The following is an 18,424-nucleotide window of genomic DNA, read 5'->3' on the forward strand; positions in this document are numbered from 1 at the left end:
GTTCTCCCTCTATTATCAGAAAAAAATGTTAGTTAATCATATCTAATAGTATTAATTTTAATTAAAAAATATTTTTTAAATTTATTCTTTATTAAAATTTGATACCAAGAGTTATGGAAACTAACAACTCAATTAAACGAAAAATATTTTAAAAATAATAACATTGAATGAGATAAAGCTAGTTGAATTTTTTTTACATAAACAAAAAATATATATTTTTCTTATATTTAAAACTAAAGAAATTATGTATATTAAGTTATCAATATGTTCTTGTATCGAGATTCAATCTGGTTTGTATAAATTACTCGTATGTTCTAAAATATATGATGTTTAAGGTTTTTGCATAAATATTAAGAAATATATTTAATTTGTTCAATTTAAAATAAACATAAGGTAATTTTTTAATATGTTTTTTTTTTATCTTTCTAATTAATGATTCATTTATTTTTTTCTATACACTACTCCCACTAAATATTTATTAAGGGTATCCTTGAAAAAAAAAAGTATTTAATGTAGCATTGACCTTATAAAATAACATATATTTTGGAATAATTTTTTTTTCCTAAAACGTCATATATATTCTGAAACGGAAGGAGTAATATAAACACAATTATCATATGAACTAGGTAAGCTGATTATTAATATTTATACAATATTTTTATTTATTTTTCGGGTGTTGTTTTTTTTTTTAATTCTTGTTATATTATTATATTATATTTTTATTACTTTTTTTATTCCCTTCTTTTTATCTTTTATATCCCAAAATCAATATATATCACAATTCTTAATTATATATTAGACTTAACTATTTTTTCCCTAAAATTAGGGTTTTTTTAGTCCTTTAAATGAAAATTTATATTTTATTATCCATCAAATTTGAAAAAAAAAATTAGTCCCTTCGATTCCAGTAGAATTTGAAGGACTAAAAATATAAATTTTTATTTGAATAGATGAACTAAAAAGAGTATTTTTTTTAAAAAAATTGAAAAGTAAAAATGTTTTATTATTTGAGAAACTAAAAAAATACCTTAATTTGAAAAATTAAAAAATAATTAAACCTGTATATTATTATCACTATTATTGTAGATTTACTTTTTCTTCCATTTCTTTTTTTACTCATTTTTTTAATTTCTTTCTTAATTGTCTTGTCCATAACATTATTTATCATACCTTTCCCTTTCTCTTTTCCTTCTATTCGTATATTAAAAAAATGAAGTGTAAGTTACTCATTTTTCATCAATTTTCACTGTAGAAAATCCCTCTACTTTAGAGTGTATTTGGTTTAAGAGAAAAAGTGAAATGAAAAAAAATAAAAAATAAACAAAAGATGAGAGTATAAAGTGAAAATTAATGTTAATTCTGTAAAGATTTTTTTTTAATTTTTAATCTTTATTGTCAAGTAACAACGTTAAATAATTTTATAACAATGCGTTATAAAAAAAAATGTGATAAAACAGTTTACAAACATAATTACATCTGATTGTTCTATTAAATTCTTTAATGATGTATGAAGTTAATAAATTATCAACGTCATAATTACACGTTATTTGATGACGATAACTAAAATAAAAAAACATCTCTTTAAAAACTAAAACAAAAAAAGTAAAGGATTAAAATAAAAATAAATTAAAAACTCATTACAAAATGGTTATTTAAAGCATTTGAAAAACATTTTGAGTTTTTTCTAGTACAAACCATCTCATATCACATATCTTATATAGGAGAAGTATTTTTTCTTGGATCAGCTGCTAAGATTATCATAAATAGTAAAGCTTATATATATATATATATATATATATATATATATATATATATATATATATATATATATATATATTTGAATTAATTTCTCTTCTTCTGTTGTTCAGTGAGGAGAATCTTGTACGAGAAACTGAAATAGCGGTATCAGCTTTCTCTGATCAGGTGTGTCAGATGTTCAGAGTGTGACGTTATTCATACATGACTATAGTAATCCATTAATTTAAGACACTATAAAAATGAAAATAATAAAAGAGGTTGGGATTCCACTACTCAATATGCCTTATTCAAATTCTAGCTAGATGGGTCAAGGAAGTGATGCTTTGAAGATACATGCTGTCTCCTACCCCTTACCAGAAAGTCTCTGCTACGATCATGACAACTATTTCCACACGTTGTAGTTAGACATTTCTTTAATTAAGTCCCTGTTTGGTAGCTGCAATTCTTTTTTTCATTTTCTATTTTGTGTCGCTACTATAGCTTGGGGTTGGCCTTGTTGACAGATCCTTTACGTTGGATTATATTTTTGGCTAATTGTTATCTTAAAAATAGAAATAAAATGACTGGAGCCAGATATTGTAGGTTAAAGGGTGGTTATTTTTTTGTTAGTAGGTTAAAGGGTTATTTAATATTTATAGTTATAGTAATATAAAAATGTACTGTTTAGTCGTTGTCTCGTGTTGATTAGACAATAAATTAGATTTTTTTTTATCTTTTTATCTTTTACTCTCTCCCTTTTGCTCTTATTAATAATCGTGCAAAGCACGGGCCCATAATTTAGTATTTGTATTTGTATATATTCCAATTCAACACTCCAGCTAACTGGCTGATTTATATGTTATTTCACTCAAGTTTTATTGAAATTTTCTATAGTGGAATTGAAAGTAATTGTTGGAGTTAACAAAAACAAAGTTTTATATATCATTCAGTGAGATTATATATATTTTGATGATTAAATATTAGTTTAGTTTTGTTAATAGAGATGATTGAATTTGTTATCTTTTGTTTTTACTATTCAACTCATTTTATATCTTCATGAGATTTACTATATGAATTATATGATTGTATTTACCTTGGTTAAAAACTAAAGTTTTAGGATATTGCTGTAAGAAGATTTTTTATATTTTTTAAGTGATAGTCTATGGATTAATAGGAGTACCATTAGTATCTGATCCAATGATTCAATGAGTTAGACAACACATGTAATTTTTTATTTAAGACAAAAAAAAATAGAAAAAATTAAAAAAAGAAAACACTAAAATTTAACCTCAACTATTATTTGAAAACTACTACCCTTGTATTTAGTATGAGATCGAGCTGAAAACATTGTGCGGATTATAGATTCAAACAAAGCCTAAGTAGAAAATAACCAATTGCAACTGGCACTATGAAAAATGAAAGCTACCCCATGATGATTGACGACGACTATCAACTAAAGCCTATTATTCTATGCAGAAATGGATGGGATGCTTTGAGTAATATTGAGGGGGAAATATGAGTAAATGTATTCGCAAATTTATACAATAGAGGAAAATAGAAATATTAGAAAAAGGTGTTAAAACACTAAAATTATAGTGAAGGAAGTTAGTTCTCTACGAATTCAGATTCAAATTTTCATAGTGGGAAATATATTTATATTTAATATCTGATTGTATCTCGATTATTAAAATTATTTTCAGATGAATATATTTGTGAGGAAACAATGTATAAAAATATATAAGAATCTTATGAATAATATTGCTTAAATAAAAAAAAAAAAACTAGCATCTTGCAAGTGAAAGGTTAAAAGCCGAGAGTTCGTATCCAGTAAGCACGGTGGCTATACTGTAGCAAAAGTGCAAGGCAGGTTGGACCCACAAATTGCCACAAACAAACAACTATTAAACATATAACTGCTGGTAGGAGAAAACTTCATGATAAGATAGTGGAGTGGAGTGGCCATTATAATTGTTTTGAGGAGAGAATAAAAATGTTAAGAGTGATTGATGGAGTGCTCAATAGCAATGCTGTTAGCACTACTGTTCTTTGGGCCCACCAACTACGAGTTAGAAACTTAGCATCTCTAATGTAGTTTTTCAAGTCACTTTTATATTATACGTAAATTTGTTTGTTTTTTTTTTTGGTCCATACACAATTTTGTTTTATTGGTAAGAAAGTTAAAATAAAATAAAATTAAAAACTCATATTTTTGTTTTTATGTACTTGGCTGATACTAGTTTATGGAAAGAAAATAACTTTTTAATGCTAAGAAAGAATATAATTTTTTATTGCTAAGAAAATTTTTTTATATAAGTAACTATTGTTATTTTAAATAAACTTATAATGTCACTAAACTGTCTCTAATGTGAGATTTCTTAACGATTTATTCTTTTAAGAAACCCATTAAAAACACCTTTTATTGAAGATATTCTAAGAATTTTTTCACACGAATCCACTTCATAGATGTGGATCTTGTCTTGGATTCTCTTGGTTAGAATTTAAAACGATTATAAAGCAAGGGAGAAAATTTTCTGAATCCATCTATGAGTCTCATACTTTTTTTCAGTGTCTTTTATTTCCACGTTTTATATTTACATCATTTGTATCAATAATTATTTTTTTAAGATGTTTGTGATACAATTTGGTTTGATTTTTTTTGTTAAAGTTACCGGAGTCAAATATAGAAAGGATATGCAGTTTACTTTTAATATAATATCAGATTCAAATCAAACTAAACTATTTTTTAAGGTTATTTAGTTTGATTTTTAGTTAAAAAAGTCATTTAAATCAAATATAAAAATTATATACAGTTTAGTTCGAATGCAATATCAAATATAATTTTTTTTACGGTTTGGTGTGGAACAATTTTGAGATTTTTAATATTTTAAATTTTATCTTAATATGGTTTTTAATTTTTTTTTAATTTAACTCACCAAAAAAGCTTAATGCAATATAATAGAAAAAAGGGTTAAATATGTTGTTAGTTATTTAAATTTGAATATTTTTTTTAGTTCTCCAAATTTAAAATTATTTTTTTAGTCCTTAAAATTCACAAAATACTTTCTTTAATCCTTCTGCATAATGTGAATAAAACAAAATTAGAGATATCCAATTTGTAAAAAAAATTTAATTTAATTTTCTATTTTATATTTTAAAGTGTATTTTATAATTAATTAATGAGAGTATTTTAATTAAGACATAATAATGTGCTGTTAAAAAAACCACATAATAATGTGTTATCTTAGTTTTTTTATTGGAAATGTTTTATCTTTGTACTTGATCACTTGATTTGCACTTACTAACCCTAAAAAATATAGCTCAACTTGATTGCACATTTTGTCACCTATTTTTCAGGATTTTTTAATCATGAATTATAATTTGTAAACTGTATATAGTAATCTAATTAATTTTTTTTTCACTTCCACTTGCATGATATGCTGGATTCTTAAAGTTTTGTTCAATCATAACCTAACCATGGCTTCATAAACATATTATTTTACTGTAAAAAAAACATATTATTTTAGTTCAAGGATAAAAATAAAGTCTACACACGCGAAGGACATGCGAATAAACTTGAATGAAGTATACTAGAATGCACCAAGTACAAACACAAATTTCCAGAGTCATTTCCTTTTCACCTCAGAAAAAAGAATCCCCACACCACAACCCCCCATTCCCCATTCCTCTTCGTCCTATCTACTTTCATGTTTGCTTCTTGTTTGATACATTGCTTTGTTTGGCAGAACTCAGAATTAAATTAGTGATTATTCTTTTATAAGATAAAATTTTCTTCAAAGCTGCGTATAAGCCAAGAAATTCTCCACCAATTTTTTATAACATTTTATTTTTCTTAATTAATGGTTAATAATTTTCTGAACCACTTGGAAATTTGGCTTTTCGAAAGACACTCTTCGTCCCATAATTTTCTCTGCCATTACTTGCTTTCCTTTTTGGAGCCTCAGTTACCCTTTCGTCCAAACGCTGCCTCCAGCGCATCTAAGCTTTTCTGCTTTTGGCGCAAATTAAACAAAATGTATAAGATTTTAAAAATATAAATAAATTACTCTAACTTTTCCTTTACCTTTTGTTTCTGACATTTTCTTTTATTTCTATAACTTATAACTTATTTCATTTTATAAATATTACAAACTTAAATTCATATTTTTTTAAAAAAATAAAAGCAACAAAACAGGCTCATGATAAATTTTGAATAATTAAACCAAATATTTTTTATAGTTTTATTTGTTAGATATTAAATAAATTATTTTTTAAATAAAAAATTATTCCTCTGCGTTTACATGAGAAAAAAAAAAATACAAACTCTTTCTATCTTTAATTAAATCAGTCGAGTGCTTACTTTATATTTATCCTCTAGTATTTACTGGTTGAATTAAATTACTAACAGCTTTATTAATTTTATCATACTATAACACTAATCTTAATTGCTATACTTAAATAAATTATCCAAAACAACAAACAAACTAATTTCTTATAAAAGTCATGAATGACAATGAAATTCATTTCCCAAAAGGAATAATAAAACGGGTAAAGTATGCCAGGGACTTTCTGGGCTTTGTCGGAGTGGTCTCCCACAAAAAAAGATTCACAACACGAATTATAAAACCTGAAAAAGCACATTCTTCAAAGGAATTTTCTTTTTCCATACAAAAATTAATTAATTTGAAGAATAAAGCAAACATCCAAAAACAGTTCCATATTCTCTTTTGCACAGTAATGCAATCACAATCTCTCATTCCCAGTTCAATATTCCCATTTCTTCCTTTTTCTTTTTTTGTTACACCACACACAATTCCATTGCTACCAGTTTAACAGAATGCATAGAGTTTTATAATAATATCATAGAAACAAACTGAACACATAAAAATTCAGTTCAGAGAAGCTTCTCTTCATCAAAGCTTCATATTTTTATTTTTATTGTATAAACTCTAATTCTCAACCTTAGTTTCTGTTTCCTTATCTCTCTCTTGTTTTCCACTTTTTTGAAAAGAAGTGATACTGTGTGGTAGTAGTGTGAGCTGAAGTTTGATGTCTGTGTCATTGGAGCAAGAAGGCTATGTAGGCTTATCAGAGGTTCCTGCAATGGAAGGTTGTTCTGAGAGGACTGGTGGTGGCTTGAACCTCAAGGCTACTGAGCTGAGGCTTGGTTTGCCAGGTTCTGAGTCACCAGAGAGAGAAGAGGGTGTGGAGGACAAGAATGTGCACCCTTTAGGCATGGTGAAGTGTTTGGTGTCAGGGGCCAAGAGGGGTTTCTCAGACACCATTGATGGGGGTTCTGGGAAGTGGCTTCTTTCTGGGAATAGTGGATCTGAGGTGGGTTTGGGGAAAGATGGTGGCTTCTTCTCTCCAAGGGGTGTTGGTGTTAGTGTTAGTGCTGCCAAGGCTGAGTGTACCAACCAACAAACTTGTGTTGTAAAAGATAAAGTTCCTCAATCTCCAAAGCCGTTGAATGAGAAGAAGCCTCAGATATCTGCTCCTGCTGCAAAGTAGCACCATCTTCTCCTTTAGCCTCATCATCATCACATATTATATGTGTATAATATGTTTTCTTTGTCAAAATATTTCTCCACTTTTTTTTGTTGTTGATGTCATGTCCTGTTTATAGCTTTTTCACTTGTGTGTGTGTGTATAAATATAGATAAAATGTTGGAAGCAAGAAGAAAATCGGATAATTGAAATAGAGGAACGAATTTTATTTTATTTTCTAAATATTTGATTGAAATTTAAATTGAAAAGACGGGAGAATAAAATCTATCAAGATGAGGTTTTGAGTTGATTAATTCTTGTTGATAATTATCTTCTCATGTTACTATGTTAGCCTCTAGTGTTGGAGAAGCTGATAACTCTTTTCTATGTAATTTAGGGGATGTTCCTTCTATGGTAATCATCATCCAACGGTTGATTTGGTTGTTCTGTAAATTTTCTTTTTCATCTTTGTTATCAAATTGTTTGCTTTTATGTATATGTTAGATTGAACTCCTCGGATTATTCAGTGTCCTAAATAACTAAAAGATCAATTTTCATGGTGAAACTTTTTTTCCCTCTTTCTGCCTTCTTTTGTGTTCTTAATTATCAATTGTTTGCTGTTGTTTTGAAGTTATGATGACTGACCTCTGCACAGATGGTTATCTCAATTGAAGCTCCTTGTACACTCCCTTTAATATAGTGTAATTTTGTGTTTTGTGAATCAGGGAACAAGTTGTGGGATGGCCACCAATCCGTTCTTTCAGAAAGAACTCAATGGCCACTCAGCCACAAAAGAATGATGATAATGCAGAAGCCAAGTCGGTATGCCTTTATGTGAAGGTCAGCATGGATGGTGCTCCATACTTGAGGAAAGTTGACCTCAAAAACTTTGGCACTTACATGGAACTGTCTTCAGCACTGGAAAAGATGTTTAGTTGTTTTACAATCAGTAAGTTTTGGTTTTCTTTACTAGCAAATTTTAATCAAGTTGTTACCCTCTTGTACAATTGTGCATAGCTTGTCAATTGGTTATATACCAATTATTCTCTTCATTTGATTTTGATGAGAGAAATATAAAGAATTAATCCTGATCAGAACTGGCACCCTTTTAAATCTATTTGGATGATTAAATCAGGATCCTAAGTCTTCCAATGTCACAGGCTCAGGCTGGTTGGTTCCATGAGCTGGGGAATTTTTACAGGAGTGCTATGAATAGGTCAACTAATTCTTTATCAATAAAATGTTACTTATGGTACAGATTCTGATTATGTTTTCACCAATGACAATTACAGGTCAATGTGGTTCCCATGGAGTTTGTGGTCGAGATAAGTTGACTGAAAATAGATTGATGGATCTCCTCCATGGTTCAGAATATGTGCTCACCTATGAAGACAAGGATGGTGATTGGATGCTTGTTGGTGATGTTCCATGGGAGTGAGTGCACATAATATCATATTGCTGTGCATTTAAATACCATTCCTTAAGTACTTTTCTTGTTCTCTATTCAGAATTGAAGTTTCACTTCGAGAATCCGAGTAATAAAAGTTAATATTAAACGTTAAAATAGATAGCTGAAGTAAAACTTTAATTCTGATTGGGAAACAATATCAAAAAGTACGAACGTAACTATATTTAAGTTTTATCCTTTCTGATTTGATTTCCATTTTTGGAGTTTTGTAATTATTAAAAAGTATTATTCCTGCTGTCAATGAGTTTAAACTATGATTTTCACAAATGCATTTTATTTTATGAAAAATATCAGAATCAACGACAACAGAGGACAATTTGATGAGTAATTAATTCTGAAATGATGTTATTGTTCTTGTTTTAGGATGTTCACCGACTCTTGCAAGAGGTTGAGGATAATGAAGAGTTCTGAAGCAATTGGACTAGGTGAGGCCGACACATTCAACAATGTGTTTTCTTTTATATCTTGTCGTTGCATTGAAAACCTCATCAGTCACCATATACTAGTCAATTAGCAAGACAATCCTAGCTTGATTTAACTCAATTGCAATCAACTAGTTGTCCTGCTCTGAATTACTTGACTAACACTACACGATGATAGCTACAACACTAAGTGGGTGAAGCTGTAAAATATAGTTAAACTATTTATGGAATTCATGGATTCTAGCAGCAAATCTTTCTTCCAATACGAGTATACTTTCTTGAACTCCATTCAATTATATATTTAATCTTACTATATTTTCTTAAAATGATGTCTCATGAAGGTTTTAATTGTCCAATATTAATGAGAGTTCTCATTTTGGAATTCTCTTTTACAATATAAAGAAATCGTTAGACACAAATTTATTAGTGTACTTACTAGCTACGTCTGATTCCTGCAGCACCAAGAGCCATGGAAAAATGCAAAAGTCGCAACTAGCAAGATGGTGTTGATACAGAAAGATGAATTATTATTATTACCTTTAAACACGTACATCATACAAGAGTCCAGAGGCAAGTGCAGGGCACAAGCTGGGGCTTTTCTTGCTTGAATATGTATGATATAATCCTACATATGGGATCCAAGTATCCTAGACTTTTTAGTAGGCAAGATATGTTTGTTGTAGACATTTAAGGTTTCTTAGGCTTGTTTCCCCTCACTTCTCTTCAATCACTGTCACTGTGGACTTCATAAGACTGAAGCTACGTCGTTACTATGTAAATTTTGTAACTTAAGTCTCATATATAGATTAGTTTGAGATGGTTAATTAGAGAATATTAAAAATGTCTAAATAATAAATTAGAGAAAGTGAAAAAATATATTTGTACCACTTTCTAGGACATGCAACATCACAGACCATAATAAAGTCCATTAGTGCAAGTGAAAACGAGCAGATCGACGACTAGAATGAAAATCCTTACAGATAAAATTCTAGAAAAGTAAATTCTGTAAAGAACTTAGAGCTGGCATAATCAGTGTAACTTGATACATCAAGTCGTAAAGAACTTCTTTATAAAAAATATAATATTTCTGTCATATAGTTACTACCGTTACCATCCCCAAGGAACTGTCCATTATTTTTTGCGCTTTGCTCATTACTAACATGAACTGGTGCAGCATGAAGGCTGTCACTGTCTTCATTCCTTTGAATATTTTCACAATGTGGACATGCTGTAGGCTTCCAGATCCCGGTTCTTTCGACTTCTTCAAACATGTAAAATAATGTCGAAGAAGGGTGTTGGACAGGGGCCATCTACGGTGAAATCCAAATGGCCATTATCTGATACTCGAATCTTTGCCACCATTGAAAGACCAATATCTATTCTACTTGGCAGGTAATTTTCTACGTTGTTACTGTTAGCATAATGATGCGCCAGGGTCAATATGCAAGCCTTTTCATTTCTTTTCTTCTTCAACTCCTCAACTAAAAGACCCTTCCTAGTTCCGGACCCATACGGGATAAGGCTTGTTGCCACCACGACCCCGAATGAATCATTGGTATATGTCGTGCATGGTGTATTCGTTGACGAAGCAACCGAACACACTCTGCTTCTGAGTGTTTTGGATGATCTATGGGAAAAGCGAACGCCTTGAACTACGCCATTTTGCATCCTATTGCTCAAATATTGAGTATATTCGTACAACATCATCATTGGTTTTTTCTCGATTTAGATTGTCTTCGATGCTGATCTCTAATAATTCCTCTCTTGAATTTCTTCCGGTTGTTTTTGTCATGAAGATTGCGCCAGTTAATCCTTCTACGTTGTATGAGGCTTCCCACGTCTGGCTCTCTTTTCCATTTTGTGCCCTCTTTTTCTCCCCTTCTTTAATATCAATGAAAGCTGATTGTCCCAGTTGAAAATGGGAAGAACACTATCCATTTTTTGAACACGGCCATGACTATTACCCTTGTCTATGTATATAAACATGGAAATAAATCATAAACATATACTCCCTCTTTCTCATATATATATATATATATATATATAACAAAGTAAGATTTTTAATAATTAATTTAAGAACAAAGTAAATCAAAGTCATTACATAATATGTACATAGGTGTCTATAAAAAAAACTTGGAATTGTTCAATAGAACGTTAGGGGGGAAATGGTTGTGAGAAAGATTGTTTGTGGAGGAGTGTTGTTATAGAAAAATATGGGATAGGAAGTTTGGATAGACTTGTGGGAGTTATTTAATATCACTAGAAAGGATTCTCAACGGTGGTGTGACCTTTTAAATTCAAAAGGCATATTGGGGGAGGAGGTGAGCTTTTGGCATGACAAGTGGTCGGGGGAGGTGGACCTATGATCCAAATTCAATAGATTATAGCTAAACTCGAAACAAGAAGGGTTCAATATTGCAGAGGTTGGTAAGTGGGAGGGGAATGCTTGGAGGTGGGAGTTAATTAGTGCGGAGAAGACCTTGGTTTGTTTGGGAGCATGAGGTGGTACAACAACTATGGAATGAGTTAGGGGACATAAGGCCAAGAAAGGAATATAGTGATAAGTGGGTGTGGCCAAGTGGTGGAGGGAAATCCTATGTGGTCAAAGAAGTATATATATAATGTTTTGCACATACATGGAAACTTGGAAGGCGAAAGGTTTTTCCAGCATATATGGAAACTGCAAATTCCATCAAGGGTCAAGAGGTTCATATGGAAAATAACTCATAACAGAATTCAAAGCAAGGAGAACCTACACAAAAGAAATATTCTTCCAGCCGGGGTAAGTGTGAACTGTGTGTTCTGTGAATCAGAGATAGAATATCCACTGAGCATCTACTTTTTGGATGTCGGTTCTCTTATGAGATATGGACACGATGTCAAGACCCATTTTTGGCAACACTTAATTGGGTTCTATACAAGGGGAGAATGCCATCATAGTATGGAGGGCTGTTTGGGCTAGCTTCGGTACTATGGGCAATATGGAGGCATGGGAATGCCATATAGGTATCATTTTTGCAAGACACCTAGTTTGTATGATTGTACGTAACAGAATGATTGGAAGACCTTGTGACATAGATGTCTATCTAAATAAAATAAACACATATATACATCATCATAGTCTACCTAACACACACACACACATATATATTTATTGCTTTGAAAAAAAACATAGATGTCTATCTAAATAAAATAAACACATATATAACATCATCATAGTCTACCTAACACAATAGATCGATATAGTTCTGAGCAAGAAGTCATAAATATATGAGAAAGATCGGTTTCAATACTAGCAACACAAAAATGAGAACCAACACTATTGGTTTTCAAAGAAGAAAATTGGTAGAGAAGAGAAAAATAAAATGTATGGAAATAAATTAATAGAATAAATAGAAATAGGTGAAAAATTAAGTGAATTGAAAAGTAAAGATATTTAATTAGTTTAAAAGTGTTTCAGTATATGTATAAAAAAAAGTGTTTCGATATAGGTTTCTGAGACATAAATATTCGAGATATAATAATTCTGAAACATAATAATTTTTTAGATGTCATAATTCCAAGTCGTTGAAGTAAGCCCAAGCTACGCTCTTTCCTCCTGCAATGAATGGCAACAGTAATTAGTTCATTCAACACCACACATCACTGATAGAGAAAAACTTATAACGTAATAGTTAATGAATAATGAATTTAGGCATGTTTTGTTCATTTTCTTTTATAAGTCAAGTAATGGAGATGCTTCTCTTAATCAACAATTATAACTAAAAACTTCTCATGATAATAACTTTTTAAGATATTTTTATATCCGTAGAAATAAAAAATAGTTCATGGGTTTTGTAATAATACCATTTCATGATCTTAATTTTGAAGTGATGGAGAGGTTATAATGAAATCGCAATTTCTTACAATAAAAATTAAAGACTTATTTCTCTAAATAACCATATGAGCTTAATTAAATAAACGTGATAACTTCAATTCCAAAAAAATGTTAAAAATTGAAAAAAAAAACTTATTGTAATTTAAAAGTCATATTAATATTTTTTTATTACAAAATCATATTTTAATATTCATGTATTCAAAGTTTTATATTTTATCTTATTTATGAAATAGGATCTTAGTGTCAAAGTATGGAAAATGAAATTTTTACATTTATTTTTATTTTGTGGAACAAATATAATTCACAGATAAATACTATGGAATACATTATATAAAATGTTGGTAAATGTAAATCTAATTTTAATTATGAAATTCACTAATTATGGTATTATAGTATACAATTTTAATATTACATCTTACGAAAGCAGTTAAACTTATAAAATAATAAGTTTTATTAATCTCTTTCAACATGAAAGTGAAGCTTTGGCATATATTCAATGCATCATTATTGGACACAACCATCAATAAAATGACACATTATTCAAAATTTTAATCAGAAAGAAAAAAAAAGGACATTTATTTGTTAATATGTGAATTTGGGTGGGTACCATACATGGACAAATATATTTTAAATACGTATACAAATAAAATTCACTTGATTATTGATTTTGAAGTAGAATAATCAACCTCTCCCCATATTATTTCGATAATTGAAAGTGAAAAACTGCAAAACAATGCCCGCAATCAAAGTTTTAATACTACACATTAGAAAAAAAATTACGTAAAAAAAAGTAGCTAGTGAGGATGTTTATAAGAGAAAAATAACATGAAAGAGAAAAGAGTGTCATTATCTCTAAATGGATTATTTTTTCTATATTGAGGCGCTGAACAACATAGCATTTCCTCTCTTGTAATCTTATTATTGAGATAAGAAAATTTATATATATATATATATATATATATATATATATATATATATATATATATATATATATATATATATGTGTGTGTGTGTGTGTGTGTGTTTTTCCTTACAAACATATAGGATGTGTTTGAAAAACTGTTTGTACTTGTTCCAATGTACATAAATGGAAAAGCTTATCCACACACATTCCAATGATCCAAACGGAAAAACTTCTTTCTGTATGGATTGAAATGAACGGATGTTTGAAGTGTTGGAAAGAAAATCCAAAACACACTAATAATAATTAAGATACAAACACAAGTTGGACATCTGGGGTTGCTCATGTCATAGCACCTAAATTGATTTTCTTCCTCAAAGACTGTCACTGCATGCATGCAGTACATATATATGCTGCTATCTTAATTATAAACTTCTTATTGGCAATTCAGCCTCAGCTAAAGGCCTCGGATGTTTCCTTAATAAACATTAAAATTACGACATCTAATCTTACCACCATTACCGGTCCCCGCGAACCTTCCCTCATTGGCGAACAATCTTGCATGAGGGCGTGCCACGGGAACAACACTATCTCTACTACGCGGTCTGGGATCTTGAGCAGCACAATGAGGGCACATGCTAGGATTCCAAACCCCAGTGCTTCTGACTTGATCAAACAAGTAAAACAAGGCAGAAGAAGGGTGTTGCTTGGGGCCCTCCACATCTATAACCACATTCCCTTTCGATGGTACAATCCTTGCTATCACAGAGAGCCCAAAATCTGCTTTAGATTTAGAGTAATCATTGATTCCGGGACTAGTAGCATGATAGTGCGTCAGAGTTACGGCGCAAGGATTTTCATCCTGAGCGCTACCTGTTGGAATATTATCTTTCAACAATTAATACTCTCTCCTCTTTTATGTATATATATAAGATTCAATCTCATAATTCATCAACATTAAAAAAATTAGTTTAGTTCACAATAATAAATTTATATTTTTTAAAATTATCTCTCTAATTAATATGTTTTTCTTTTTTAATTGTTTGTTAATATATTTCTTCTTCTTTAAATTAGAGATATTTTTAATCTAAAGATAATTAATACAAGAAATATTATAGATTGGGTTTTATAAAAAAATATTATTTTAAATTTAAATCTTATAAATAAAAAAATATGTGTTAATATCATAAAATATTTATATTAATTATTTATAATTAATGAATTTTATTTTATGATATTAAATTAAGTGAATATGTGATTATTAAATAAAATAATATGAACTTAAATAAAAAAATGTATAAATCTTAATTCATTAAAAAATAATAAGAATACTAGATTAACACATTCCAATAAACATTATATAAAAAAATACTTAAATCTGGAAACAATTAGGAATTCAAATATTTAATATTGAGACATGTTATACATGCTAGGCGTTTTGATTATTGTTGAATTTTCAGTGAATAAAGAATAGTAAATTAATGTTAAAATTGGGAGAGTACCATTATAGTGCCTTTGGAGAACAACAAGGCCAGCTTTGTGTCCCATCCCATACAAGAAAACACTGGTTTGCGTGACGCTGCCGTCTCCATAAATGGACTTAGTTAGTTGGAAGCATAATTTGTTGTTACGGTAAGTTGCTTTGCTGTCGACAAACAACAGATCATCTTTTCCATCTACAGTGGTTACGTCCAAACGAAAATCAAGGACCGAAACATGATTATTTGGATCGAGTTTATAGCAGGTTGATTCGCTGTGGAGTAACAAGAGCAAAGCCTTGATGTCACCATTCTCCATACGTCTCCATAGTTGCATTTCACAATCTGTAATGCCTACTTTGTATGACATAGTCCACACGTGGTTGTTTCCCTTTTCCTCCTGCAGTCTTCCCGAAAAGGCAAGGGAAACATGACTTCCTAGCTTAACATCCTCATCTATCCAAGCATTACTCAGAAGACTGATGCTTATAATGTTTCCCATATGCAAGAGAACAAATTGGTGTGGGATATCATGACACTCAAGAACAACAACACTTATTTAAGGGGCAATTTATTATCAGACTATAGAATCTTTTCACCATATCCGCAAGGGTAGCGTTATTCTTCCGCAGACTAATTAATTCAATTACATTCTTATTCTCTATCGCACTTTTTTCTTTTTATTCTTTAACTTGATCCTTCCCTTGCTCTCTTTTCTTTTTGTTCCATCGGTCCTTCCACTTGCTATATATATATTCTATAATATATGAAAATTGTAAATATATGTAAAAGTGAAATGGATCAGTTGAGAGTTGAGACATGAAAGTACGTATTATGAGGAAGGGTACGCAACAAGAGGAATGCAGTGCATGTACAGATACTGAACAAATGGATAACTAAATTAAACTAGGTCTTCTCTCGTACGTTATTGCATAGTTGGAACTTTCACATATGAAAATTATAAATATACGGATTACAGAATAATCTTTGTACTCTAATCGACTACACGTACGTACGTAGCATCTAATTAATTCTCTATTATATTTCCCAAACTATTTTTCTCTATATTGTGCCATTACCTTTTAACGATTGACTTATTATTCTTCAGCAATTGTTTGATTCTTGATTCATTTCCACTTGTTCGATTCTAGCTTTTATATCTAGCGTGGGGGGTGTTTGTTTTCTTTTAAATATACGGAGTAACATAAAAACTTGGGATAGAGTTTCAAAACCATTTTCTTAAATGACTTAAATTTTTGTGCAGAAAACATGAAGAAATAGCTAGAAACAAAAAAAAAAAGAACAAAAATAATCATGCAAAACATGATGAACACAAACAAATTAAAGATTTTTCTCTCGTATTATAAAACAATAATTCTGTACGTTCGTAGTAGAATATACACAACTATAATTGACAAGGTAAACATAATTTGTTTTATTTATTAGTGAATCACGTGTACTTTATATAGCTATTTTAAAAAATAATTCTTAACTATATTATATATTTTTGCTTATAAAATAAACTATATTATAGTTTTATATGTTAATGTCACATTTTAATTATATACATGTATACTGTAAACGAGTAAGTATATACAATGATTTTTTTTAAATATACTATAATTTTTGCATTTTTGTGGGATTTCATTTGTTATATTTATATATACTTTTTTTATGGATATAGGATTTATTTTTTAAAAAAAATGCAGGATTCTAAAAAATAAAAAATAAATATAAGAATAATAAAGCGTAAAAGTAAAAATCAAGAAACCTTGTTTTAAGAAAAGAATTTAAATAAGTATATAATAGTGTAATAAACTAATTTACACACTAAATGAAATTAAAATTCTTAAAAAAAAGTTAAAGGCGACATTAAAATAAAAAGAATATATTACATAATACATGAAGTTGTCTTTGATTAAAAATAAATAATTAAAATGGTTAAGTTGTATATAGTGGATAAATATGCATATGCAGTTGTGGAATTTCTAGGTGTGGCTTTAGTCCAGATGAAAATGAAAGAGACCGATGTTGGTTTCAGTGAATGTTGACTGATAAATATGGGGGTAGTGGTGGGGTGTGAAGCAGTTCTGTGTGTTTTTATTCATATGCATTTTGATTTTGATTTTTATTGTTCATTATTTAAGTTTATGCTCCTTCATCTAATTTTCTGTGACCTTGAAACCCTTACTTTTTTTTCTTCTTTTTTCTTTTTTTGGTAAGCTTGAACCCAGCTTTGGTTGTCAATTCAAGAAAACAGATCAGAACATGAGTGACCATTGACGTGTGTGTTTGTGCAAGAGAGAGAGGCAGAAAAACCACATGTTAGTAGATGCAATAAAAAGCAACGATTCACTAACCTTACCATTATTAGGAATAGGACCCCCTTCAAAATGAACTGCAGAATGTACGCAGTTATGATTCTCATCCTTCATATTAATTAGATTAATTAAATTTCTAAAGATAAATTTACCATTTAACAAATTAAATCAAAGGACCAATTTGGTGCAGAGAGTCTATGTATGTGACTACGTGGTGTGGCCTGATGATGAAGGACATATGAAGACTGAGGAGGTGCTGAGAGAAAGGTCTGGCTCTTTTCTTTTTTTTTTTTCTTGGGTAAATTAACTGCTGTCCTTTTATGCTAAATAAGTTGATAAATGATAATTAGTGTTTTTAGAGGATTGATTAAGAAAAACTAAAGCAAGAAAAAAAATATGTAAAATTATATTGTTGATGATTTTTTTATAATTTTTATAATAAATATTTTTTAAAATTTCTTAATGAATGTTCTAATAACTCTGATCAGCAAAACTCAAATATTTAATAGAATTATGATATTTAAACACTTAAATTATGATATTCAAACATGCACCTGTCCAACATCTTTCTTTTTTTATTATCACTTATAATATTTATATTTTTTTATCTTTTTATTTTTCTCTCACTAGATGTAAATACCTCGGAAAAGAAACAAAAATGGTGAAATCAGTACAAATTCAGAAGCATGTGTCATACCACCAACTTGTATGAGAATTGCTAGCCCCCCTGTTTTTC

The 18,424-nt window shown here is 29.6% G+C and overlaps 2 protein-coding genes and 1 pseudogene across 2 annotated transcripts; 1 reads left to right on the forward strand and 2 right to left on the reverse strand.

Annotated features, from left to right (window-relative positions):
* Nucleotides 1–6,388: 6,388 nt before the first annotated feature.
* Nucleotides 6,389–9,935, forward strand: LOC100803754 (auxin-responsive protein IAA27). The gene is made up of 5 exons (XM_003534164.5): nucleotides 6,389–7,241; nucleotides 7,947–8,170; nucleotides 8,514–8,655; nucleotides 9,053–9,114; nucleotides 9,570–9,935. The coding sequence occupies exons 1-5, from the start codon at nucleotides 6,784–6,786 to the stop codon at nucleotides 9,605–9,607; spliced, it is 924 nt and encodes a 307-aa protein (XP_003534212.1). The 5' UTR covers nucleotides 6,389–6,783; the 3' UTR covers nucleotides 9,608–9,935.
* Nucleotides 9,936–9,988: 53 nt separating this feature from the next.
* Nucleotides 9,989–10,818, reverse strand: LOC106794636 (uncharacterized; annotated as a pseudogene).
* Nucleotides 10,819–14,025: 3,207 nt separating this feature from the next.
* LOC100779831 (uncharacterized) lies at nucleotides 14,026–15,975 on the reverse strand. Its single transcript, XM_006587465.4, has 2 exons — nucleotides 15,392–15,975; nucleotides 14,026–14,762 (listed from the first exon to the last, which is right to left on the reverse strand). Exons 1-2 carry the CDS (start codon nucleotides 15,867–15,869, stop codon nucleotides 14,368–14,370), a joined length of 873 nt encoding a protein of 290 aa, XP_006587528.1. The 5' UTR covers nucleotides 15,870–15,975; the 3' UTR covers nucleotides 14,026–14,367.
* Between the last annotated feature and the right edge of the window lie 2,449 nt (nucleotides 15,976–18,424).

This window comes from Glycine max, chromosome 9, assembly GCF_000004515.6.
Source record: "Glycine max cultivar Williams 82 chromosome 9, Glycine_max_v4.0, whole genome shotgun sequence".
NCBI classification, from domain to species: Eukaryota; Viridiplantae; Streptophyta; class Magnoliopsida; order Fabales; family Fabaceae; genus Glycine; species Glycine max.